The sequence below is a fragment of the Chaetodon trifascialis genome, chromosome 1 (assembly GCF_039877785.1).
Source record: "Chaetodon trifascialis isolate fChaTrf1 chromosome 1, fChaTrf1.hap1, whole genome shotgun sequence".
Taxonomy (NCBI): Eukaryota; Metazoa; Chordata; class Actinopteri; order Chaetodontiformes; family Chaetodontidae; genus Chaetodon; species Chaetodon trifascialis.
The window spans coordinates 11683165-11710124 of record NC_092056.1 but is presented as its reverse complement, the minus strand read 5'-3'; the positions used below and the strand labels follow the sequence as shown (position 1 = coordinate 11710124).

General features: G+C 43.9%; 3 protein-coding genes across 9 annotated transcripts in view; 2 read left to right on the top strand and 1 right to left on the bottom strand.

Annotated features, from left to right (window-relative positions):
- The window catches only part of cbfa2t3 (CBFA2/RUNX1 partner transcriptional co-repressor 3), a 35995-nt gene extending 25891 nt beyond the window's left edge, over positions 1-10104 (top strand). For 2 of the 7 annotated variants that reach the window (XM_070959605.1, XM_070959630.1), the window contains exons 5-12: positions 658-839; positions 3236-3519; positions 4131-4216; positions 5342-5477; positions 6102-6170; positions 6989-7042; positions 8787-8977; positions 9521-10104. In XM_070959605.1, the coding sequence (XP_070815706.1) occupies positions 658-839; positions 3236-3519; positions 4131-4216; positions 5342-5477; positions 6102-6170; positions 6989-7042; positions 8787-8977; positions 9521-9898 (1380 nt within the window). In that variant the 3' untranslated portion in view covers positions 9899-10104. Of the gene's footprint in view, positions 1-657; positions 840-3235; positions 3520-4130; positions 4217-5341; positions 5631-6101; positions 6171-6988; positions 7043-8786; positions 8978-9520 lie in introns of all 7 variants that reach the window. The other 5 variants (XM_070959578.1, XM_070959613.1, XM_070959597.1 and 2 more) reach the window with 4 other exon arrangements.
- A 10257-nt stretch (positions 10105-20361) lies between these two features.
- Positions 20362-24532, top strand: pabpn1l (PABPN1 like, cytoplasmic). The gene is made up of 6 exons (XM_070966900.1): positions 20362-20689; positions 21638-21764; positions 22296-22363; positions 22450-22556; positions 22681-22768; positions 23743-24532. Exons 1-6 carry the CDS (start codon positions 20618-20620, stop codon positions 24070-24072), a joined length of 792 nt encoding a protein of 263 aa, XP_070823001.1. The 5' UTR covers positions 20362-20617; the 3' UTR covers positions 24073-24532.
- trappc2l (trafficking protein particle complex subunit 2L) lies at positions 24480-26532 on the bottom strand. Its single transcript, XM_070966911.1, has 5 exons — positions 26468-26532; positions 25993-26165; positions 25484-25571; positions 24736-24815; positions 24480-24646 (listed from the first exon to the last, which is right to left on the bottom strand). The coding sequence occupies exons 1-5, from the start codon at positions 26498-26500 to the stop codon at positions 24601-24603; spliced, it is 420 nt and encodes a 139-aa protein (XP_070823012.1). The 5' UTR covers positions 26501-26532; the 3' UTR covers positions 24480-24600.
- Positions 26533-26960: the final 428 nt, after the last annotated feature.

The following is a 26960-nucleotide window of genomic DNA, read 5'->3' as shown; positions in this document are numbered from 1 at the left end:
CAGTGTGCGGATATCATACTGCTCCTTTTCCGCTTCCAAACAGAAAGGGCTCACAGAGAGGCAGGGAGGGAAACCTTGTCTTGATTGGAAACCTCTAGGTGTACTTGTACTTGTAGTACTATGTAGGAAACGGTGGGATGTGCTTTTGAATGCCTGTTAAAAGTGGTGTGTGTGTGTGTGTGTGTGTATGTGTATGTGTGTGTGTCAGACCTCCTGGAGTGCGATGATCCTCCACATCTGGGACATTGCAGCAATGACTGCATTATATCAACCAGACAGGTCTGAGAGAGCTATTTGACAGCAGTGACACACACATACACACACATACACACACACAATATACACATCAGCACACCCTGTAGAGAGAGAGACACATGGCAGGCGAAGGTGTCAAGGGGCCTGTCTTATCTCGTCCTGTCTCTTCATCTATCACTTTCTTTTTTCACGCCCTAATCTGGCATTTTTTCACTCTCACCCCATCTATCTGTTGTTCCCCCATGAGTTTCAATCTCACCTCTACCTCTACCCCTCCTCTCTACATTTACATCAGTTCAAGGAATCTATATCCTCCCTACAACAACTTATTTCCTTCTTAATGCCGACATGTCTGTCTTCCTTGTTTTTTTTTTTGTTTTTGTTTTTTTTTTACCACTGAAGGCAAACCTGCCCCTGCTGCAGAGAGAGCTGCTCCACTGTGCCAGGTTGGCCAAGCAGACTCCAGCTCAGTATCTGGCCCAACACGAGCAGCTTCTCCTGGATGCCAATGCCAGCTCACCGCTCGACTCCTCCGAGATCATGCTGGAGATGAATGAGCATGGCAAGAGAAGGACCCCTGACAGGTAGCGGCTCTCCATTAAAGACAAGCACACGCATAAACACAGACATCAGAGGCGCACATACATTGGCAGACTCTCACACAGCCGGTGTTGTATATGAATTATTTCAGGGTATTTCAGAATGCCAAGCGACAAGGGGAGCCTATAAATCCTCTGTGCGGGAGGTGGAAGTCTGGACAGCCCTGATGCCAGGCCAGCTCTGGGAGGGAGGGGTGAGATAAATGCAGAGTAGGAAACGAGAGAGAGAGAGCCAGAGAAGAGGGTGTAAAATACAGTAGATGTCCTCAGCACAACCCAAAGACCAACTGTGAGCTGTGGTGTGCAATTGTCCCACATTTCTCCTGAGTGCTCTACTTAATGCACCCAGCTAAGAAGATGACACGAGAGAGAATTAGCTGGCATTTCCTTTTCTTCCACTTTCTGCCTTCGTCTCTTGCTGGCCCTTCACTTCTTCACCTCTCTCACTCTCTCTCTCTCTCTCTCTGTCTCTCTCCCTCTCACTTTCTCGGACTGCCTGACCTGCGGGCTCCCAGCAGCTGTCCATATGTCAGGGTTGTGTCCAGATGGTGATGTGCTGACCATAACACAGAGCACATCCTGGGAGGGGTGTGGGGAGGTTGGTGGTGGTGGGACGAGGGGTTGGAGCCGAACGTGCAATCCCACTGTAATCCGCACACCTCCGCCTCCCGACCTGTGGCTTATACACAGCAGGCAGGGCCCAGTGGAGGGGGGGTGGGGGTGGTTTCAGGCTGAGGCAGGGCCTACGTCCTGCCAGCTGTTCCTCTGATTTGTCAGATATTAAAGCAAGGGATGTGTACGAGTGTGTACAGCCGACATGCACAAATATACACAATGTTAACTGTGAGCACACACACACGCCCGCACACATACATAAACACACATCATCTTCATGGTGCTGCATTACATTTATTCTCCTTTGATCCCCAGGATGATAAAGAGAGACTTCCATCCGAATGGGTGGCTATTGCCATCCAGCTAAACAGATTAATATCAACACTCCCATTTAAACTGTCCAGATGGCTTGAAAACACAACCGCTCACACACACATACACACACACACACACACACTCACTTCAAGTACGCAGACACAAATGAGAGTCACCAAACATCTGCCAAACACACAGCATTCAGCCCATATTGCCCCTTAAGCCCGAGAGCAGGGTGGGAGGGAGAGGGGAGAAATACTTGCAATCTAAGTGTGGGCTGAGGGATATTCAGATTAAGAGCTCGAGATGCAGGGTGTACAGTTGGACTTGGCTTTGTTTGGTACATATGGCGTACAGCTGTGCAAAAGCTTTGGAGTGCCGCTGCCGTACTGTAACTGAACAACAAGCAGCTCTCAGCAGGGATACATGTGTGAGAATGTGTGTTTATATACACCATGTGGGAGTTGTTGAAATATAAAAAAACAAGTTTGTGTTTCTTGCCAGAGCTCCTCAAACAGGTACGGTCCTCAGTACTAAATGCTCTAGCCTTTGGAATTAAATTGTTATGACGGTTTATAGGAAATTGTGATTTGTCACTTGACAGATTATCTGTTCACACAAAGATACAAGGCTTCTTTTGCTCAAAACTCATGATTTTTGTCTTCATTTGTTTTAATAGACTAACACCATCCGACGTCCTGAAAATAATTAGCTCTGTCAATTTGTTCTACATGTTTTTACAGCTTTTTTTTGCTCCTTTATCTGATTTCAGGGCATTCTGGTCCTCGCTTGGGCATGTTTTCCTGAGCTATGAAGTAATACGCTGGCATTGTTTTTTTAGCCTGGCAAAGCCATCCCACAGTTTTCACATTACTCATTGTGGTCTGGCCAGGTCATAGATGGGCTAGCTGGTTAATTCTCTCCCTTCAGACTTTAACGTGGTGTCAAATATCTGTTTCTCAATAAAACTGAGAGAGAAATGAGCCGTGCGGCTGCAGATTTTTTTGGAAACGAGGGTAGCCACGTTAGCATCAAAACAAATTCTGATTGGTCCAGCTTTTATATGAAGCAGCTGAATAGATTCTTGGGCGAACATTTGTGGAATAATGGTAAATGTGGTAGTGGAAACAGAGCTTAAGAGATGAAGTCTGACCATTGCATATTTGCAAATAAGCATGATTTGTATGACACAGATCTGTTTTCTTGTAGATCATCACATACCACACATCCCACAGCTGGAACACCGCTGCAGGCCTTGTTTCATGTCCTACCAGCTCAGCTTTCATCCCACGAAGTTCTTCTTGGGATGTTTCATGTTTCATGTCTTTCGATCTACTTTTTCATATTGTATACTGCTAACTGCGGGTTGCTGACATTATGCCTGGTTTTAATTTCTGTTTCTGTGTAACATTCGCTCATGTTTTAACGTACTCCCCTGTCCTCCTCTACAGGACCAAAGACAGCTCAGAGAGAGATGGATTGCACCCGGAGCACCTGGCTAAGAGGCCCTGCACCATCAGCCCCAGCCAACGCTTCAGCCCCAGCACGGGTCTTCCTGCTCACCCACCTCCCAACGGCCTCCCCACACACCCTCCCAACGGCCTATCCCACCCACCCAACCCCCAAATGGGACCCCAGCACTATCGCTTAGAAGACATGGCCCTGGCACACCAATACAGAGACGCTTACAGACATAATGAGCACCGCGATGCCAGAGACAGGCACCGGCAGACAGGTAGAACAGCTGCAGAGCACTCACAGCATCAGATAAATCTACAGGTCTGCAGTCAGATATATGGTCAAGACTGTGGGCTTGTGCATGTGAAAGTGGGGTGCATGTGGAGAACAAAGGCCAGTTGTCTGTCCAGTGTGATAATCCATGTGGCAGGGTGTCTATATAAAGACCACAGCCATACATGCCCATGTGCTACCGCTGTGGCAACCATATATGCCTTCCTTCTGCTTTCCCAAAAGGAAAGAGATGAATTCTTAGCCAAACTGCCTCACTGATTAGACATGAGGCTCTAGCATAGCTGCACAAGTGCCTGCCACCGGTCATTTTCTTTGATATTAAACTTTGATGACTGGATACAACGCTGCATCGTAGACAGTCTGGTGCTCCTACCTGTCTTGTTATAAGGAAGGGTAATTGAATAAACAAGCAAATAATACAATACAAGAAAAAAAAAACAGTAACAAGGAGAGAAAAGAGCAAATGAATCCTTAAAAAAAATGAATAAACCGTCACAGATGCTACACAGACTGTTGTAGAATTCTCTGTTTAGAGTCAGAAACACAGTATACTGTCTATGTGCTCAATCTAACAGAGACCCTTGTGTGTTTTAGCAGTGCATGGAGCCCGCCAAGAGGAGGTGATCGACCACCGTCTTACAGATCGAGAGTGGGCAGAGGAATGGAAGCACCTTGATAATGTACGTATGAGCGTAATAGCTACGCTTAATGTCCTCCACCTCTCTGTTTCATTTCAAAAATAGAGCTAGTGAGTGATTAAAGTTGGTTTGAGTGCTAAAGGTTTTATAAAGGTGACAGGGACAAGAACTGTTGACAGACAGAACAGCCTCCGTCCTTTCTGAGTTAGCAGTTGACGGACAGCTGACCTTAGGAGGTCTGTGCCAGTGTCGTGAATTAACAACAGACAGACACCTATCTGGCTTCCTGGCACCCAGCTCCATGAAGACAAAATCATGTGCGCTAGACACACATACACACATACTGTAGACATGCACACACAGAAATAGGGCCCCAGATGGAGCTCAGGACCCAGCAGAGAGCAGCTCCAGCTGGGGAGAGCAGCTGAGACAAGAGCTGCAGTCATGGAGAGAACCGGCCAGGCCTGGACTCATGCCAAATTAGAAACACTTCACTGAAATAAATATAGCTAACTCAGAGGGGAGGGAGCGGAGCGACAGAGGAAAGGAGGCAGAGACCGAGGGAGGGAAAGATGAATGGGAATAATGATATGGACTGAATGTCAAACATGCTAAACCCATTTAGCAGGCCTGGCTGGGTCTGGAATCGTAGAGCTCTGTGGAAAAAAAGTGACACTGTTTATAACAGTACAGGGGAAAGCAGAGAGAAGAGAGGAAATCTGGTGAGTTGGCAGAGAATGGAGCAGAAGGGTGGAAGGAATTGGCTCAACTTTTTCATCAGCAGCCCAGCTGTTACGTTAGCGTTGTGATGCTCTTAGACGTCGAAATTCACTGACGAGCACACAGCCCATGAGCAGATAGTCCAAGACAGAAACACGCAGCCACACACAAACGCACACATCTGCTGGGAGGTAGATTTACAGCTCAGTGGCTCCCAAACTTTCCTTTTTAAGGGGCTTTGTTTCGATGACCTGTGGAGTTTTATTTATGGATTTATCAATGATCATTTCAAAAACTGGTGTGAAAATAGTCATTTTGGGCGGACCTACGCATGCGTTTTGGAGGAAGGAGTAATGACATTTTCAACTGCATAGAGTACTGTCAGACTTCTCTTCCCGTTCATTCATCATTTGAACTAAATGTTTTAACCCATCCTCAACCCTGCAGCTCTTGAACTGCATCATGGACATGGTGGAGAAGACGCGCCGCTCTCTGACAGTGCTGCGCCGCTGCCAGGAGGCCGACCGGGAGGAGATGAATCACTGGATTCGGCGCTACAGCGACGTGGAGGAGATGAAAAAAGGTGGGAGCAACGGACAGCACTGCCTTCCTCCTCCTCCTCCTCTTCCTCCTCCTACTCCTCACCACAACTCCTCCTCCAACACAGCTAGCAGCAGCGAGTCACTGCCCATAGGAACTTCCTCGGCCGCCGAAAGGCAGACAGGCAGACAGACAGGTAGACAAACACACACAGGGTATGTTTGGCAAAGCAAAACACTCACAGCAAGGTAGGGCTTATTTGAAATGCCGTAATATATCAATTTAGACACCAAAAGTAATTTATATTATCTTATTTTCCTGCAAATTCACAAATTTGGCTCACACTGTGAGGCAATACAAATCTAGTTGCAACATCCTGCATCTGATTGCACCCTTATGCCGCCAGCATGATCATTCATAATTAAGATTTGTATTCACTTCTAACTCCCGTGCTCCCATTCCTTCCCAGAAATGTCTGATAAAAAGTTGATGACGGCTTATTTGCTGCTGTTGCCATACACATAGCTTGAATTGGTCCCAGCTCGTATAGAATTGGAAACTATAGGGGAGACTTGTGGATGAGTGTTTGTGCAAATCAAGAGTCTTATAGCTGTGTGTTTGTGTGTGTAATTGAGACTGAATGTGTGTTTGTGCTTGTGTGTTTCAGAGATCCACAGAGACTTCTTACACAGGCCTCCTTCAGGATACCTGCCAGAAGAAATCTGGAGGAAAGCTGGTAAGAGCCAAGCATCCCCCTCCTCTCTATTGTCTTCATGATTGACCTCACACAGACTAACAAAACATGTACACACACACACACACACACACACACACACACACACACACACACACACACACACACACACACACACACACACACACACACACCATCATCACTCTTCAGGGCCCTCACCCTGGCTACAGAGACAGGCAGAGTAGACAGAGTAGAGGCCTTACAGCAGTAGGTCCGTCAGGGCAGAGGATTGGAGGTCTTCTGTGTCATTAGGGCTAAATGCCCTCCATCTGTCACCACTATGAAAGGCCACTGCAGTTAAAGCTGCAGTGAAAATGCAGTCACCTGGCCCAAGGCAGGCCGCAGCAGCGCAGCACAGGTTGGAGATTAACTGGTCTCCACTGTCTTAAGAACCACACGTGCTGAAGTTTTACACCTCTTTTTTCATCATTATTGTTTTCCAGCCTCATGCACAGCGCACAAACTTATTACTGAGGTGAATCATATACAGACATTCAGATGTACAAACAAAAGAAAATCTTGACCGTTTTTTTAATTCTTGGCTCAGTTTGTAGATAAATGGAAGCAGGTGGGAGTGTTGCATTCCGCTGGCCCTTCTTGTATACTGCATGTTAGATAGAGTCCATCCCAGGAGTCACCTGGCTCAGCCCCTGTTCCACCCCAGTCCCAGCACTATTATGTTGCCGTCATACTCCAATACCCTGCGGAGAAAAGATGCTGCTGCTGTCGGCAAAATACTGTGCTGCATTTTCACCAGCAGAAAAAAAAAGCTATTTTAATTGCAGTTGTTTTTCATACAGGTACTACAAGCATCCCGCTCTCCCCAGCATTAAAGCACCTCCAAAACAGGCAGGGTGAGTAACATATCTCACTCACAACATCTCACCTCCGTGTGTGTGTGTGTGTGTGTGCGCGTACATGTCAGCATGTGTCACCTCTATCTCAGCAGCCAGGTAGTCTGCCTGATGTAGCTGCAGCACCTCTTGCTTTTAATTAAAACCAGACACGTATTCTCTGGTCTGGTTCAGGTTGAGAGACTGCAGTGCTTTTGAAAAACAAGATCTGAAGTGTGAAAAAGCAGACAGAAATAACACGTCTCAGGGACTTGCCAAATCCCTGTGGAATTAAAACGTTAATATTGCTGCCCCCGTGTTTTCCATTAAGTGCTAATTGCCCCAGCATCTGCTATGCAGTCTCCTTGATAAGAATTAATTAAATTTGCAAACTAATCTTAGTGGTGCATGCATTAGGCCAGATAATTGAGAAGCTCGGGATAATGCAGATAGTGTTTGCAAGGGAGAGAAGAAAGAGGAAGAGGAGTGGTGGAAGAGAAAGGAAAAAAGGAGAAGAAATGAAATGAAGGATAGAGAAAGAGAAGGGATGAGAGAAAAGCATTGAGATGTGTCATTAAGTGTGACTGTATGTTGACAGGACTTACAGAACTTTTTAGCCTGTGAGCATAGGAATCAAGCTCAGCCATGCACACACAAACATACATGCACAAGCAGGCAGGCGCATATGCACAGCCCCCCCCCCCCCCCCCACTGCCTATCTTTTTGCACAGTAGTTTGAAACAAGTGGAGTGGAGCGGCGAGGAAAAGTGACAGTTATTTATGAGTTCTCCCTCAAACAAACACTGACTGGAGGAAACAAGGAGCAGTGGAGAGAACGGTATCAGTCTCACCTTCTACTTGGCTGGCATAGCACACCTGGAGAGCCACTCGTGTGTGTGTTTATCATTTGTGTCTCGCTGTGTGTGTGTGTCTACATCTGGGGCAGGAGGCAGAAAAATGTTTGATTTTTAAATGCCTTTAATTGTCTTTAATGGCAGAAGAAAATGCCATTTGTAGAGGAATTCGTATCTTGTGATTACAGCATACCACGTTAGCATTTGATTAATAAAATGTGCATATTTGGGAAGTTATTTCTCAGGTGTGTAAAGCCCTACGAGGAATCATGTACTGTACATTTGTTTTGCACCGTGAGGCCAATAATGAAAGATGGCAAAATGTAATCACTCCTTGCCTCTTACTGAGAAGGGACTGCGGGAAGTTTCTATTTTAGACTGCCATCTGGAAAGGAGTCTACACACCTGCCTGTTGTAAAAACACAACCTCCTCACTCATGTAGTTTGTGTTCGTGCTGGATGAACAAAAGCCCCATGATAAAATCTACATGGTAGGAAGCCCTGCAGCGGAGATTTTCATACCCACCGGTGGGGAAATTATTCACTCTTCATTGTAAACTCTCTCTGTGGCAGTTTCTATTAAAATTATTATTATGACAAGATGACAATCTTGCAAACAGGGAATCCCACCATGTTAGATGAACAAAACTTCATCACATCTGCTGTTGTCAGCACTGGGAATGATTGTGACCAGACGTGTTTGAATTAATTATTGAAGTCTGGCTGTTTCCCTTTTCTGGCAGAAAGTTTTAAATCTTGGATGATGTACATCTGTTCGCTGAAATACAACAAGATGGCAGCTTAAAGAGCCTCAATAAAGGATGATAGAGTGGGCAGGATGGGACGATGGTCACAGGCAGTAACACCTCTCTCTCTCTCTCTCTCTCTCTCTCTCTCTCTCTCTCTCTCAGAGGAGGCGGTGAATGAGGTGAAGCGGCAGGCGATGTCAGAGCTGCAGAAGGCGGTGTCAGACGCTGAGAGGAAGGCTCATGAGATGATTTCAGCCGAACGCTCTAAAATGGAGAGGGCGCTGGCCGAGGCCAAGAGGCAAGCCTCTGAGGATGCACTAACGGTCATCAACCAGCAGGAGGACTCCAGTGAAGTGAGTATCACAGACCCCCCACTCACATTCTGCCTCACTCCCCCTAATTCCTCATTCAGTCACTCACTCTTCTCGCTCCTTTTCAGCGCTCTTTTGCTCCATCCATCACCCTTGGCTTTGTTCCCCTTACCCTCTAAGTCATCCTTTGTTGTGTAATCCACACAGCTGGCTGCACTTGGTTCGGTGCTGCACCATGTTGTCATGATTATTGCAGGAGCAGTCCAGTTGTCTGCGTTCATAAAAGCAGTCAGACCCAGATGGTTTGAGCAGAGTGCCAGGCCGAGGCCATTACAGAGCAGTTGACCACCACCTGCTGGTAACACAAACCAGTGGTGCCAGACCAGGTCTTGAAGCCTTAACATCAAATCACTGCGAAAAGAGAGAGCGAACAAGAGCAGGATCATACAAATATACTAGATTATAGGAATGACTTTTTTTAGGTTTCAACGTGTATTTGTGTAAGAAAGAGAAAACTCTGTGCTGCCCTGGGACAAAAAAGAGACTTATTTTTATCGACCCACTCTCTCCCCACTGTCTCACCAGAGCTGCTGGAACTGCGGGAGGAAAGCAAGTGAGACGTGCAGCGGCTGCAACACGGCCCGCTACTGCGGCTCCTTCTGCCAACACAAAGACTGGGAGAAGCACCACCACGTCTGTGGTCAAGGCCTGCAGGGGCTGCCAGGGGGCAGCAGTGTCCCTCTTGGCACCCCGTCCTCCACCTCCTCAGCCTCGTCCAGTGCGCCCCCCACCCACTCAGAGAGCACTCCTCCAGGACCCCTGTCCCTGGCAGGCCAGAGCAGTATTGCGGGAGGGGCTGGCAGCGGAAGTGTCTCTGCCAGCCCCAAGGAGAGCAGTTCCAGCAGTGCCTCTCGCTCCACAACTCCAGCTACCCCCGCCCTACTGGATGCCACCTCTCGCTGACGTCTGACCCTTGTCCCATCCCTGCATACTGATGCGACAGTGCCCACACTCCACATAAAACCAAACTGAGGAATCTTCATCGCACACTGCTCCCTTTCCTCCTCCCCTACTTACATCCTTATTTCCCCTCTTATCCTAACCTCTTCTTTAAATCTTCTTACTACCTGATGATAGACTTGTTTTCTCAACTTGTCACCCCCCCCCCTAAAAAAAAAACAAAACAAAACAAAAAAAACAACTTTTTCTGTCTTTGTCTCTTTCACAACCACAGCCACAAATACAAAGATTCCAGCTGGGGGTTCAGTATAGTGGAAAGCATGAAAAGTGTCTCCTATCTCTGTGTTCAGTCACAGAAACATATCAGATGTGTTTGCTGAAAACATGAGCTTTGACCTGAAGGTGTGATGTGCCCTCAGTAACGTAAGCACGTTAAATGCTGTCCACATAAGGACACAAGACAAGGGCTGTGGAAAGGCAACATCCATGGGGGGATGACTAGGACGATTAGCACTTGGATTGGATTTCCCTTTAATTTAGCACCAATGAGAGAACAGTGCCCAGCCCTGACGTGTGCACTACCAGTCCAAACAGTTCACTGATGTGACATTCATTCTACAGCGTCCAAATGGAGACACATAATATCTTCTTTCAAATGGATAAGGGAAAGGGACGTGATTAATTCCTCAGAAAAACAGCTTAGTATTTATTAAATGTTTCTTTCTGGCTTTAAGGGAAAATACAGAAAAGTCCAAATATCCTAAATAAGAATAATAGTGATGATGCTGATGATAACGATAATGATATGAAAATAAATTAATTTTAAACTGCTAACTACCTTGCTAGCGAGCCAAGAAAATCTACACCGGACTCACCTCTCTGCACCATTGTGAACCCAAATGAATTCAAAGATGAAAAATAACATGATCCAAACCTTTGTATTACACTGCCAAAGTGAGTAAGTAAGCGATAAGGAGAAGCACTCATAACCAAACGCAAAGCAACATCACCTCCTCAGCAGATAAGCCAGCCCTGAGAGGACCAGGCTACAGAGAAGCTGCAGAACGGGACCCAGAGACAGTCAGACATTTAAAAAGAAAACAAAAACTGTGACCTGCTTTTGCTCTGCAGCTGCCTCCTGCAGTCTGGACGAAACTACAGCAATTCCTCAATGATGGCCCAGACTAGTGAATATGGACAATGCTGTGAACTTGCCTACAAGAAAGACTTAAATGAAAAGGATGGAAACCCTGCCACAGTGTGATTTTTATTTTTTATTTTTTTGTTGTTGTTATTGTGAATGGTAACAGAGAGAAAAAAAAAGAGGAAAGGAAAAGCTACACAGCCTCAAAGGAGATGAAGATACATACACGGCAACGGAGCTGCCAAAAACCTCAAAACAAGCTTGAAAACATCGTCCAAGACGGCATTGCGTACTGCAGAGACATGTGGAAGGTTGTTTGTAAGTCCTTTCTTTAAAGCTCCACAACAAGGCGATATTTCAAGGAATTGCTGTTACCTTTACATTCACTCCCTCCTTTTCCAAAGCATGATAAACAGATGAAAGAGCCTAGTGAAGGGCGGTGTAGACTTGGTTCTCCTCTCTCTTTCTACCTCCCCTCACCCCACACCTCCCTTCTGCGCTCTTCCCCGACTACTTGACTTCAAGTCTGCCCCTGACCCCAGCCCGCTCTGGACAGAGCCTCAGAGCAGTCGCGTGGGAAGGGTTCGAACCTGCTTGTAGATATTGTTCCTCTTTTCAAATTTCAATAATGTCTCTTGTCGCTGATGTCCATTTGTGCTGCCCTTGTGTATATCCAGAAAGACGGACTTTGTTTTAGTTTTGTTCCCTTTTATTTTTCCTCATTTGAGTTTGGGCTGAGCAGTGAGGTCAGAGCAAGGACACTCGTTTATGAGAGGAAGCCCCACATTTCACTTATTGTTTGATTTGTTGTATCTATATTGATGAGATGAAACCCCTCTTGTAGAATATTTTGTACTGCTCGCATTGTAAGACAGTGAGAGGACGGAGGTGCAATATGAAGAGAATTCAGCTACTGAATGGAACCTCAGCAACTGCCCATAGGGTGTCATATAATATAGATACATATAAATATATTTAAAGTAACATCAGTAACTTAATGTGAATGTACATAGTATTTAAAGAGGTCCAAAAATGTGTTTGCCAAATAACAGAAACCTTTAAAGATTAATGTCCAGAATATGATTTTCTCACAGTTTCTTTCTCAAATTTATCAATTTTCCTTTTTTTTTTCTCACATAAAAGTTAAACACTTTCAATTTTCACTCAAATCAAAGTGTCATGTGACCCTGAGTGGAGGACACTGTTGGTAGCAGAGGTAAAGTGGCTCCATACAGGACCACGGTGCATGTAGCTGAAAATGGGTAAAAACAGATTAAGGGTGGATGGACACTACAAGATTTCCAGAACATTTTCTCAATTCATTCATTTTGTTTATGTTTCACTTTAATCTTCTTCATTTGTGTGGGGTGGCACAACTGGGACTAAATGACGTCATTGTCATGTGTTTCATTCATCCCTGGCCAGTTTACATCCTGCAGGAGGGGGCTCAACGGTGTATATTGACAAAAAATATAGTCCAAATATAGTCAACTGTTAGGAGGAAAAAAGAAGTGGTGGCTCAGTTTAGTTGCTTCACACCAAACAATTAGGAATTGTTAAACTTGATATATCACGTCAAGTGTTCTGTTTCTTACCATCCTTTCGGCTCAAGCGCCACTGTAGTGACCCTCTCTCCTGGTCCTCATCAACCTGCGTGTGTGTGTGTGCGTGTTTGTGTGTGTGTTCCCCCGAGATGCAGGACAAGCCATTACTGTAGGTTGAAGTGATATGCCAGTGTTAAGCTACAGTAAACCTCAAACCTAATTTTGATACCCAATCTTTGAAATGTTTCTCTTTTTTAATGATTATCGTTTATTTGTAAAGATGCAGTTTTGAGCATAAGCTGAAGATCTGGGACTGGTCCTCATTTCCAGGCCGAGAGGGAAGCAGCCTCTTTAGGGTTTAGTTTGTGTTGTTCAGCCCTTCCCAGATGCCCCAGCAATATGATCACCTCTGGTAAACACGTTAAACAGGCTCACGGCTTTTACTGAAAGCAACAGCGGGCCTCCAGCAGCCACGCTCACACAAAGCACATTTAGATCTTTGCAAACCTACATAATTGGCCTCATACACACTTGGACCACATTTAGAAAAATGCTGAATCATTTTTTGGACTATCTGAGACTTATAATTCAAATGGGATAAGCTACAAGGTACCCCTGCATTTGTGTTGTAGCATTTGTATGTGTTATAATTACCGTGATATGGTGTTGACCTCAGCCTTTTTGTGCCCTTTTCCCCATTGTCTGATTCCTACTTCTACCACAGACCGCTCTTCAAAACCCCACTCACACTAGCTACCTCCTGTGACCATACAGCTAACCACCAGGAGAGGTTGACCTGGACTTTGAAAAGCTGGGCTGAGAGCAGACACGGCAGCGCACATTCAAAAGCAAAACTAAAGCACTGAAAGGAACTGCCATTACTCCTGATGCAGAAGAATATTTATTCAGACCTCGCCTTTCTGATCACACCCCACCAACCAGACTAATACTGCTGGAATTTTAATAACAGGTACACATGCAGTCAAACCTGCATGTTAAATAACTGAACACAGAATCAACCATGACATGCCATTTGTTGTCCAAAACCAATAAAAGCACAGACCAAAGTACTCCTGCATTGCCATAGTAGGCTTTGACACAGTGTGTATTGACAGACCAGAAATAATGAGGTTGGAGCTCCACTACACCAGTTAACCAAAGTGTCTGAAATACACAAAATCAGGGCACAAGAACAAAGAGCACGCTCGAAGAACCGGCTTAGTCAGATGTGTAGAATCCGCATTCAAGCAATCAAAGCGCTTGTTGTCTACATATTGAATAGTGCTTCTGTAAAAATAATGGAAGCATCTCCTTTGGAAAGGCCTGCTGATTGCGTGTTCTTACAATAACAAAGCCTTGCAGAGATAAAATGAATACATGGTGGGTGGATGTGTTTGCGTGTGAGCCGTGGTGTGTGTGTGTGTGTGTGTGTGTGTGTGTGTGTGTGTGTGTGTGTGTGTGTGTGTGTGTGTGTGTGTGTGTGTGTGTGTGTGTGTGTGTGTGTGTGTGTGTTATTTTTTTTTTTAAATCAATTTTTTCGTGTGTCTATACAAACTACTTGAAACCTTCAGAGCTTTAATGAAACATCCCAGACAGACTATAGTGGCAGATCGATTCACAATACGTAGCAACAGCTAATGTGCAGTAAAATACAGTGTTTGCATCCGCATCAGCACAACCCTGTAATGACAGTTCCTTTCAACTACAAGTGCTTTTGTGTGCCTCCTTGTCTGCGAGTAAGCCCTCACATAACAAAGCCAAACCCAACAGACCTTGTCATAAACGACCAAAATGCAACCAAAAGCTACAACTTTCCTCTTCAGATTTCACTTTGGTTAAGGTGTTTTTTTGTGTTATGTGGGACACGAGGCTGCGGTCCTACGAAAACGGGAGCTGCAGAGGAAAGAGCGAACTTTCCACTTCACTGAGACTCTCCCTCCTGATTTCACCAGACTGGATACAAAAGATCAGATACACGTTCTGTTCAGCTGGCTGTACGCTTCATTAACTCATGAAACGAACGAGATCCGCGTCGAGGTGTCATATGCTTTTCTCTGTGAAGATGTTATAGATGGAAATGTATAAAAGGGCTCTGTGGGGAGAATACCATCCAAGGGTCTCTGAACACTTTACATCAGCCACTTTTCTATTTGTTCAACTATGTACATGATATGGGCAAAACGCATGTTTAGAAAAGACAAATATTAGCAGGTTGGCATTTGTCTCTCCCTACCCCAACCAGTAACTCTACCAATGAAGTTTCAAGGCTCATCTGATGTGATGGTGACACGTCCTTCCTGTGAAACGGGCACTGATGAATAGCTACAGTAGAAAGCTAAAGTGGCAAACAGTGGATACAGCACTTGTTTCCCCAAAACCCATGGCTCAGGATGGTCCTGTTTTTACCTTTACATAAACTGAAAAAAGGTTTATGGTTTTATATGTGTAGGGAAGCATTCTATACTGTATTGTGCAATACATTATTACAGAAAAAACATGTTTCTGTAGGAAAGGTTGGCGCTTTGAAGATCTTTCTCCTTTTCTTTTGTTTCCCTCTTCAAAAGGTCCTGTTGCCGTTTTTAGATGAAGTTAACTGTGCCAGAAGAATTAAATTCTGATTTGTATTTATTTCTTGCATGCTTTCCTCCCTGTTGCTAATACCGCTCTTTAACTGTTCGCTCTGTTGGATGTGTGAAGCTGTAAAACATTCTAATTCAGGTTATTGTCTGTGTTGAACAATGTAACTGTGTAATTAAAACATGAAATGGAATATTCATCACTATTGTTGCTTTTCTTCTTTACATATGGTACAATGAGACAACACCCTCAGAAGAGGAAAATGATCCATTATTACTGAATCATAGCTATTGTGTAAACTTCAGGAGTCATGCGATCGTATTCTCTCTCTACAGAAATATGATAGTAGCACAGCTAAATAACATGCTGGCAAAACAACATATCTATTAAATATCATATTTAAATGTATTCTAGCAGTCCTGTACACTCAAGTATTTATCATCAAATCAAATCAAACTTTATTTATATGGCACTTTTCATACTTAAAAGCAACACAAAGTGCCTCACAGAGGCTAAAAACAACAAAGAAGAAAACCCAGCGTTCCTGCTCCCATAAATACATACAGAGACGCGCACACACCCCTATGGACAAGGCAAGGAATAAGCCACCTTTGGGGGCCATCCACACTGAGAGGACCCTTGGCCCATGAATAGGGAGTGCCGCCCGAGACCACCCTGACCCAATCAATCAATCAATCAATCACACTTTATTTCTATAGCACCTTTCATACATAAAAATGCAGCACAAGGTGCTTGACAAAAGATAAAAACATAACATAGCAATATAAAAGCAACTACCCCTCCCAACACACCCGCAGACATACGTCATGCACACACCCACCCGCACACAACCACACACATACACATACCCACACACACCCACCCCAACGAAAATGGCAGGGCACTGAGGCATCATGAGAGGAAAAAGGAAAAGTAAACCACCTACGGGGAGCTCATCCGCACTGCGAAGGATCACCGGCCGTGGCCACAGGGAGCGCCGCCACAACGGAGACCCCCAACCCAGACAAACCGGGGTGGACTCCACACGCAGTGCAGAGCCCCCCAGTCCTCTGGGCCTGAGGGGTCCCCAGGACGACGCCCCGGCGGGCAGACCAGACACCCCTCCCAGTGTGGATGCCCCCCTTGAGGAAGCACTGGAGCTAAAACCTAAAAGACAATAGAATTATAAGACCTAGAACCTAAAAGACAATAGAATAAAGGACCTTAAACCTAAAATTGAATAAAATAAAAGGACCTAAGAGCTAAAAGACAAAGTACTGGGATAAAACATGTCTGAGTTAAAAGAGTATAAGAAATCAATTGAAAGCTAAACTAAAAAGGTGAGTCTTGAGCCTTCTTTTAAAAATATCAACAGTCTCTGCTGTCCTGATGCACTCTGGCAGGCTGTTCCAAAGCTTCGGACCATAATGGCTGAATGCTGCTTCCCCGTGGGCTTTGGTCCGAACCCTTGGAACAATCAAAAGTCCGGTGCCAGAGGACCTCAGGATCCGCGAGGGCTGGTATGATAAAAACAGGTCAGATAAATAAGATGGCCCAAGACCGTTAAGACACTTAAAAACTAATAAAAGCACCTTAAAGTCGATCCTGAAACACACGGAGCCAATGCAGCGATTCTAAAACCGGTGTAATGTCCTCTCGTCCTCGTCAGCACACGTGCAGCTGAGTTCTGTAGTAATTGTAAGTTATAGATAGTCTTTTTGGGAAGACCAGAGAGCAGGACATTACAATAATCTAGACGGCAGGAGATAAAAGCATGCATCAGCACCTCCGTGTTAGCCTGAGAGAGAAACGGGCGGACTCTGGCTATATTTTTAAGATGGTAAAAACCAATCTTTGTTATATTTTTAATATGAGGAATAAAACTAAGCTCTAAAATGACGCCCAGGTTCTTAACAGATTGTGATGGTATAAAACCTTGTAGTTTTGGTAAAAGTGTCTCTCTCTTGCCTTCAGGACCAATAACTAAAACCTCTGTTTTAGCCTGGTTGAGCTGTAGGAAGTTTTCTGCCATCCATGACTTAATGTCTAAAATACAGTTTAAAAGGTTATCAATAGGCCCCATGTCATCAGGAGACACGGCAATGTAAAGCTGTGTATCATCAGCGTGGCTATGGAAACTGATGCCGTGTCTCCTGATGACATCCCCAAGGGGAAGCATGTAAAGATTAAAAAGTACTGGACCTAAAATTGACCCTTGGGGTACCCCACATTTCATTTCACGGGTTCCGGAGGAACATGTATCCAAACTTACATAGAAACAACGGTCTGTGAGATAGGAGTAAAACCATTTAAAAACAGTACCAGAGAGGACCCAGGCAGACAGGAGGCCCCACACCAAGGTGCAGAGGCCTCCAGCCATCCAGGCCAGAGCCGTCCCCTCGGCAGCGCCCCCATCAGTACACCAAAATCAGCTCCCAGTGTGGTGGGCCCCCATGAGGAAACACTGCAGCTAAAAACCAAGGGACTAAGGCATAAACATAAAATAAAACAAAATGAACGAATAAATGAAATAAATAGTAATTAAACATGTCATTAAAACATACAACTAAAATAAGATACAAATAAAGATTAAATATGATAAGAAGCCTGATTAAAGGAATAAGATAAATCAAACAAATCAATTGAAAGCCTGGTTTAAAAGGTGGGTATTGAGCCTCTTTTTAAAAACGTCAACAGTCTCTGCGGCACTGAGGCTGTTCCACAATGGGGGGCCATAATAACTAAAAGCCGCCTCCCATGTGTTTTAGTTCTTACTTGTGGTATGGTTAAGAGGCCAGAGCTGGAGGACCTCAGGGTCCGCGAGGGTTGATAGGGTAAAAGTAGGTCCGATAAATAAGAAGGCACAAGTTTTAAAAATTAATAAAAGAACCTTAAAATCTATCCTGAAACACACGGGGAGCCAATGCAGCGATTTTAAAACTGGTGTAATGTGCTCCCGCCCTCTGGTCCTCGTCAGCACTCATGCAGCTGAATTCTGTAGTAATTGAAGATTGGAGATACTCTTTTTGGGAAGACCAGAGAGCAGGGCATTACAATAATCTAAGCGACAAGAGATAAAAGCGTGCATCAAAACCTCCGTGCTGGCCTGAGAGAGAAACGGGCGGACTCTGGCTATATTCTTAAGATGGTAAAAACCTATCTTTGTTATGTTTTTGATGTGTGGAATAAACGTAAGCTCAGAGTCAAAAATCACGCCCAGATTTTTTTTACAGAATGTGTTTGTTTAAGATCTTTTAGTTTTGGTAAAAGTTTCTCTCTCTGGCCTTCAGGACCAATTACTAAGACCTCTGTTTTGTCCTGGTTGAGCTGAATGAAATTTTCTGCAATCCATGACTTGATGTCTAAAATGCAGTTAAAAAGGGCATCAATTGGCCCTGTGTCATCAGGAGACATGGCAATGTACAGTTGCGTATCATCAGCATAACTATGGAAGCTGATGCCGTGCCTCCTGATGATGTCCCGCGGGGTAGCATGTAAAGATTAAAAAGAGTTGGGCCTAAAATTGACCCCTGGGGAACCCCACACTTGATCTCATGGGTTCCTGAGGAGCATGCATCCCAACTTACAAAGAAGTGTCAGTCAGTGAGGTATGAGACGAACCAGTTAAAAGCAGCAGCTTGAAAGATGCTTAAAGACTTATATTCATACAGTGTCTCTCAAAGGAGTTCACACAATAAATAAATTTGATACAATTTAATCTATTGAACACTCTGGCCAGGTTATTTATCCTCTCAAACCCCATGAGCTGCTGGTGATTTAGTCATTACAGACTCGAGGTGTGCAGAAAAACCTAAAATTTAAAACTTATTTCTACTTCTTGTGGAGATCCCAGTTTCCATTGATAGTGAACATGTCAGAATGAATTTGCACAAAGTGTCTAGAACAGTGGTTTGGCTTCGGGACCCACCATCATCCCTTAATGACAAGCCCTGACCCAAATCCAGGAAAAAAGACGGCACTCTGCAGCATAAAAAATCCCCTTCAAAATAAAAGCACAACATTTTTTATTAATTTTTTTTGTCCAGGGAAAGGGCCCCGACCCCTCTGAAAACGGGTCCCACCACATGAAAATGACTGCTTTATATGCCCATTCGATGGAACAGTGCAATCATAAAAGTGTTGTGGGTTTTGAGAGTCAATTCACTCACATAAATGTCACATAACTTCAATGATGAGTCGGAACAACTGAATATATGCAATACTGCCTCACACAGTAACCCTGAAGTTAGCAATACTTACTTAATGCAATACTTCTCCCTACATGTTTTTGAATTGGGTTATTTCTTCTTTGTATACACAACGCTCCACCCGTTTACTCAGAGGAGCTGGTTGTCACCAGTTGTGAATTATTGGGACACATAAACAGAGCCACAGTTAATGTTATTAGCAACACCCTTTACTTTTCCTTCAAAAGTCAAACTGTCCCCTGCATGAGACAGTACAGTGCTTAAACAGCTCCTTCGGTAGCAGACTGCTGCATCCAAAAGAATTTCCCAAACTGGGATCAATGAAGTTCAGTCTACTGTAAGTCTAATCCAGTGTACAAGAAAGAACGCCAGGTCCTTCATCCCAACAGCTGTCAGACTGTTTAATGCCATCATCCTGTGATGTAGCACTGTGTTGATGCTGTCTTTTCTCAATTCTACATCATAAACCCACTTTCTTTTTCACTACTGTTATCAGTGCTAATATATGCTCACATTATCCATTCTTTTTTAATACTTGCTGGCTGTAACGACTTCATTTCCTCAGTGTGCGATTAATAAAGTCCTATCTTATCTTATCTTATCTTATCTTATCTTATCTTATCTTATCTTATCTTATCTTATCTTATCTTATCTTATCTTATTGTCTATTTGTTCTTTTTCTACATCTCCTTTTTATTCTTGCTCTCTGTAACAACTACATTTCCCCAGTGTGGGATGAATAAAGCTGATCTTATCTTATCTTATCTTATCTTATCTTATCTTATCTTATCGTATCTTATCTTATCTTATCTTATCTTATGACATCTAAGGATTACTAGAATTTTCCTTTTTTTTGTACCACCATACTACCAAATTTACCAAAGACGTTGTATTTTAATGAATTAAACCATTTACAATAAAAGAATGTATGGTATTATTTATTTTCGTAGTTTTATCATGGGGTGAGGTGTGGGTGCCAGGGGCAGAGGAGGGGATGGACCCCTTGTTGATGCGCCACTGGGACGTGGACACCCTCCTCCAGCGTCTGTCTCACGTGCGCGCTACTGTCAATCAACGGAGCGCGTCGTGAGCCTCATTCACAGGTGTTATCTATTAGCTTAGCTCATATGCTGTCAGGTGTCGCGTCTGTGGACCATCAACCCGTCTCCTTACTGTGAGGAACATTTTCTGTGGCGGTTTCTTGGCAGGCTGCAGTCGGCTTTGCAGATGCCATGTTTGAGCAGTGAGCATGGCGGAAAATCATCTGGAGTACGGCTACCTGGAGGGCGAGTCCATCGGGGAACATTTCGCCGAGGACCCGGTGGGTATCGTTATGTTTGTAGTGGATCGAAAGGCGGCCGTCACGTTTGTTGGTCTGTACGCACGCCAGCAGGGCGAGCAGCGATGGTCACGTTGGACAAACAAGCGCAGAAATAAGCTATGCTATGTGGGATCGTTGTATCACCGATACACGTTATGTGCAAAAAACGACATCAGTGAGTCACATCCCGTTATAACATGCTGAGTGAGTTGTTCGGCATGGAGCCAAGCAGGTGCACTGCATGTCCAGGCTGAGGAACACACAGAGAGGATCTAAGTGATGATTCAGCCTCTGAAATAATGGAAAAAGCCTGTTTTACGCACAGACATGGTGCTAAAATCACAGGCCAGCTACATGACCGTTTACCTGAGCAAAATAAAACGTGTCATTCACATTTGCATATATATTTTTGATTGAACAAGCGTATTTTTTTTTTGGAAGCATTTGGTGCTTTCACGTGTTGTTTGCATAGAGAACTTTTGTTCAGAAATAAATAACATGTTGGCCAAGCAGTTCATTCATTCTGGTTGTTTCACGCTATCACTCTCTATCTTTTTTTATATCAAAATCAATACACAGATGGGTGACATATTAACGGAAAAGCCAGCAGTACATTAAGATGCTGGGCCACTAACAGCTTTTAATGCTTCTCTTCACTGAACACTGTTCATCAAAAATATATTGTCTTATTTAGTGTTTTTTGATCAGAATCAGAATTCTGATGATCCAGAATATCCTATAGGTGTTAAATCGGGTTGAGATCTTCTACTCTGGACAGCATGTGATTGACTTGATTTTCATTGTCAGCCCATTCAGTGACCCCTTACGCACTTAATCCAATATGTTTCTGCACTCATTTCCTTTTAATTTGTCACCAGTCTGGTTTTCAGACCCTGCTTTAGTCCATAGTGACTTCATGCTCTGGTTTCCATGTTTGTTTTTTCTCAGGAGCTGGCAGCCATCAAGGCCAGGGTTCAGGAGCTGGAGATGGAAGAGGAGACGGAGAGACTGAAGGAGGAGGAGGAGAGGTGTGAGGCAGGAGACATGCAGCTCCTGACCAGCAGCCCTCGACCTGGTGAGACAGCCCACGGGTCTTATCCACCTCGTGGGTTGTTATTGTGTCACATTGCTGTGCAGCTGAATGCTGATTATGCATTTTGGAAGCCTGGACAGTGTATTGTTAGCCAGGTGTGTAGCACTGCAGCCTCCAGGCAGGTGAGGTAGCCACATTTCCACCATCTGGCTAACACCTGGGACACTTCACATGTGCCTCATCACTGCCCAATGAGACGGAGCAGTGAGCCCCAGAGAACCAGAAGGGTCCTCCACTCTGCCTGTGGCGATTTTCTGCCTCTGTGCATCTCATCCCTTTCGCTCTCCCCTTCCTCCCTTTGGTTCCTCCTCACAACAGACATGCAATCAGACAGGAGCCAGATTCTTAGATATATATTGTCAAAGGTGGTGCAAGAAATAGATACATCAGTGAAAGTAATCATTATCTTATGTGACCTGCAGTGGCCCCCTGTGTAGACGGTACATTCTTTACATTGCATGCACAAAAGCAATGTATACAATTGTGCAATTACAATTGTTGTATCCTCCACAGGACCTTTCTACAATATGACTCCTGAGGAGAGGATAGACGCAGACAACAGATCAGTCTATGTAGGAAATGTAAGACTTTTATATCTGTCTTTTCTTCATACTCAGCATGTGTTTTTCACACCTCTGATCTGACACTCTGTTGAATAAAATCCCAGGTAGACTACGGAGCCACTGCAGATGAGCTGGAGATCCATTTCAACGGCTGCGGTCCTGTCAACCGAGTTACCATCCTGTGTGACAGGTTCTCCGGCCATCCCAAGGGGTGCGTTCAACCCGTGCATGTGCCTTATACTTGCATCTATCTGATGACGTTCGACTGGAGAATACAACTGTTAGCATGTTGGCAGAGTTTATTTATCGTTGGTCTTTGCTCTCCCCTTTCACAGCTTCGCTTACATTGAGTTCTCTGATCGAGACTCTGTGAATAGCGCTATTGGTTTGCATGAGACCTTGTTCAGAGGAAGAGTCCTTAAGGTGAGGTGCATTGCACTACATGTTAGTCTTGAAGGAAACCGCTCAAACTGCAACTCCGATTCCAAAAAAGTTGGGACGTTGTGTAAAACGTAACTAGAACAGAATGTTTGCTAATTCTTTTTGACATATACTCAATTGAAAACAGTACAAAGACAGTATATCTAATGTTTTACCTCATCGGACATGAGCAGCTAAAGACTGGGAAAGATGTGGAATGCTCCAAAAACACCTGTTTGGAACATTCCACAGGTAAACAGGTTCACTGGTAACAGGTGATAGTATCATGATTGGGTATGAAAGGGGCATCCTGGAAAGGCTCAGTCATTCACAAGCGAGGATGGAGCGAGGTTCACCGTTCACTGCACGGACTCAGGAACACTGTAAAACCTTTTTCAGTAAACACAGTTTATTTGCAAATGATTGCATTGTTTCTATTTATGTCCCACCTTTTTTGGAATCAGGGTTGTGGTTAGCTACTCACAACTGTCAGTCAAATCTCAGAGCACACACACACACACACACGGTTTATAGCACCCTGAATACTACTACTGGAACACTAGATTTTAGGATAGACAGTCAGGTCCAGCCGTTTGATTTGGTCAGGGGAAGGATGTGGGAGGGTGTGTTTAAACTGAATTTTTGTCTGGTGGCGCTCAAGTGATGCCCATAAATAGCTTGCAATTCAGCACTTCCTCTGACCATGATTCATCATCCGTCCTGTTGAATTGAGAAATACCAATTGGGCTTGTGTGACTTGACGTTCATTTTTAAAGCAAACCAGTTACAGCACTCACTTAGTTTATTTTCCTCAGTTTGAGCAGCTCTCATAGATGTGAGTAAATTGCACTCTTTCTGTGCATCACATTTTGGGTTTTCTGTTCCATCACTGTTGAATAACAAACATGCTGGTTCTTTTAAACAATAATCAATAATCCCACACAGTGAAGTAAAAACCAGTGTTCTTTGGCTTGCAGGTAATGCCCAAGAGGACCAACATGCCAGGCATCAGCACCACAGACAGGGGAGGACACAGAGGTGGCCACTCCAGAGGCAGAGGCCGCGGTTTCCGTCCGCCCCGATACCAGAACAGTTCTCGAGGCAGGTTCAGGTACCAGTCAACCAGACCACAACATCAAACACCCCACCCTTACTACGGAGGCCCCTCAGTGGGGAAGAGACAGTGGGGACACATGGACTACCATGAACAGATGCCTAAACGTTACCCGTGTCTTCTTCTCATCACCCCACCATCAGAGGAGTTGGGGGCAGGGTCGAGTGGACAGCACTACCCTCAGCAGCGCTAGCAGTACCCACGGTATACATACTGAAGTGGGCGAATAGAACTGATCATTTTAAATAGGTGTTTCCAGGCATTACTGAGTTGAACATCGTGCAAGAGATAGCAGAGATGACTTAGCATCCCTTCATCATTCCTTCAGTAGGTAGATGTGAAGAATGTAGACTGGGTCAGAGGTGTTGCATTATAAGCTTATGTTGCCGTGAATGCATGGGACAATCCTGAAATTGTTATGCAGTTTTTGTCTCAACATTTTTACAAATCGATGCGAATGTATTGTGTTACTGCCTGCAGTGTTATGTATAAGCCCTCCCTAAGTATAACTTATAAGTTATTTGCTATGTAAGTGAATGAATAAATAAAACAATGATCCGGTGCTCCCTTTGTTGTAAAATGACGATGCATGCAGTGATATGCAACAGCATCAAAGATTTATTACTTATGCATTTCAATAATGAAGGCAACATGTAAACAAACAAATAGGATCGGAGGTGTTCTGTACAGTGGAAGCTCAGGAAAGGGGGTGGATGGGACATCAGCCAGTTTGCACCATCATCCCAGATACAATGCCATCAAAAGCCCTGGAGAATGATTTGTCAACAATTAAATACTGCTGGTTTAGGAAAATGGTGACGAAAATCTTTTTGCAGTTTCAAAAGAATAAACTCACTTGGACTGAATGGGGTCCCCGGGATTGTGGAATGGGTTGCACATTACGTCGGTGAAAGAGTTGTGTATTTTTCTGAACATCTGCGATAGAACAAGTAAGTACATTAAAGCATTCACAAAAATTATAACAAACATCACAGATTGTATTGCGGTTTCATGTATGTGTGAATGCTCATCATAAATTCAGTTTTCTTAATAGAACAGTGTGTGTGGAAAGGATTCTACTCTAGTTGCCCAGATAATGCACTGTGAAAATGTATAGCAGCTTTTCTGGAATTACATAAATGTCATTGTTAATTTTCAAGATCATTACAAGCAGATCTATCTGTGAGTCGACAGTACTGCAGGACAGGCCAACTACATGACACACCCTCCAAACTGTCACAGTTTGGTTAAGTTTAGGCACAAAAACTACTCGGCTAGCTTTAGGAAAAGATCGTGGTTTGGGTTCAAATGAGTGCATTAATCCAGGACATTATCTCAGAAGGTGTGCAGTGGGTGTTGTGTAGTCTGCGAGACTGCAGATAGACCCTTCTCAATCATTAAGTAAAAGATATTGGGGATGACTGAGGTATGACTTTTCTATTTGCTCAGTAAGCTGAGCTGAGGTTTACGGCAACATGGCCGAATCTCACGTACACACATACTGTATAACCAGATCAACATCCTGACAAAAAAACAGTTTGTAGATGTGTATTAAGCAATGCAAAAAAGGCTTGTGGAGAATCATCCCTGTTAGCTCAACTTACACTTCTAATTTCATTGTCTCGTAAAGATGTATTTGAAGAGTCCACAACAATGACAAACTTCACCTTGGAGTTGGTTACATACCCATATCTAGTTTAGCAGTTCAGGATTTTTGGTTTCCATGCAAGAGACTATACACAGTATTGCTCACTCAAATACTTATTTTACAGCAAGTCTCATACACTCAATATAAGGACTTAAACCATTCTACAACAATATTAAAAGAAATGCAATGGTCTACACATCTAGGAATATGGCCATAGACTGTATTAGGATTTCAGCATCTTTCTTGATTAGCAGAGGTGTGTATATTTAGTTCTTCAGATGTAATAAAGATGTGATGGACAATCTTGTTAAAAATATAATTAACCTTAGATCACACTCTAAACCGTGCAAAAGAAAGATGATCTAATTAAAAGATAAGTCAAGTGCTTGGAGCACTGTCTTGAGGGTTTTCCTAGCCCTAAACCTTAAAGGGAGAGAGAGAAAAAAGAAGAAAAAACAAGGATACACTTTGTAGTCTTCAGTGGGATAGAGCAGACCCAGGTAGAGCTCTCTCTGGTCTCCCAAAGATTTGCCCACTGCTGAGATCTTCTCCTCCACAACATCCAGAGACGTGTGCACTGTGTAGTGAAACTTCAGCTCATTTTGAGTGGGCACGCTGCGGATGTACAGCGGGTAGTTCTGGGGAAAGGACATAAAAGAACGCAAACACCCAATAACGAACCTGTTCAGAGCAACACGTTTAAACTATTGGCACAAAACCTCATCAACGATGTGGCAAACAGCCAGTCCAACAAAATGCTAATGTTGTTAGCTGTTAACGTTAGCTCCGTTTGCGTATTTCAACCTGCTGGACCTTCTGGCAAACACAGAAAGCTGACATTTGCTTAGAGACGATTAGAAGAATAAGGGAAATATTTTAGATTTTAAAAAAAAAACAGGCCAAGGGTGTAACCTGGGACATTCTCAACAGGAATCATTACCTCTTTCGCGATCACCGCTATGCACACCGCCATGTTTGTGCTCCTCCTCCTCCGACCTGTCAGATGTTGTCACGTGAGACGCTGCATTCATATGCTGTAGGAAAAGTCGGGATGCAAAAGAGTATCGTATTTTTATATATTATACACATAGTGTTTTATAACTGCCTTATTCATTTAAGTTACTTATATAGTACCCTTTTAATTCTATTGACCAAAAGTGTTTTGTGACTCGGTCATTTCTTTATTCTTTCCTTCAGCATCCGAACCAGCCACAGATTCAAAATTAATCAGAAGTCCCTGAATGCACCTAAAATCAAGGAACAATTTTACGGTTATAAGTTTAACGATTTAATCCTAATGTAAAGCGTTGCCACTTTCATAAATCAACGGAATTAAAATCAATTTTGCACAAATGTATTCCAAAACCGAATTATTAATAATAAAAAAAAACATTGTTGAAAACGGTTGTTTTATTGTGTATGCGCAAGTGTTG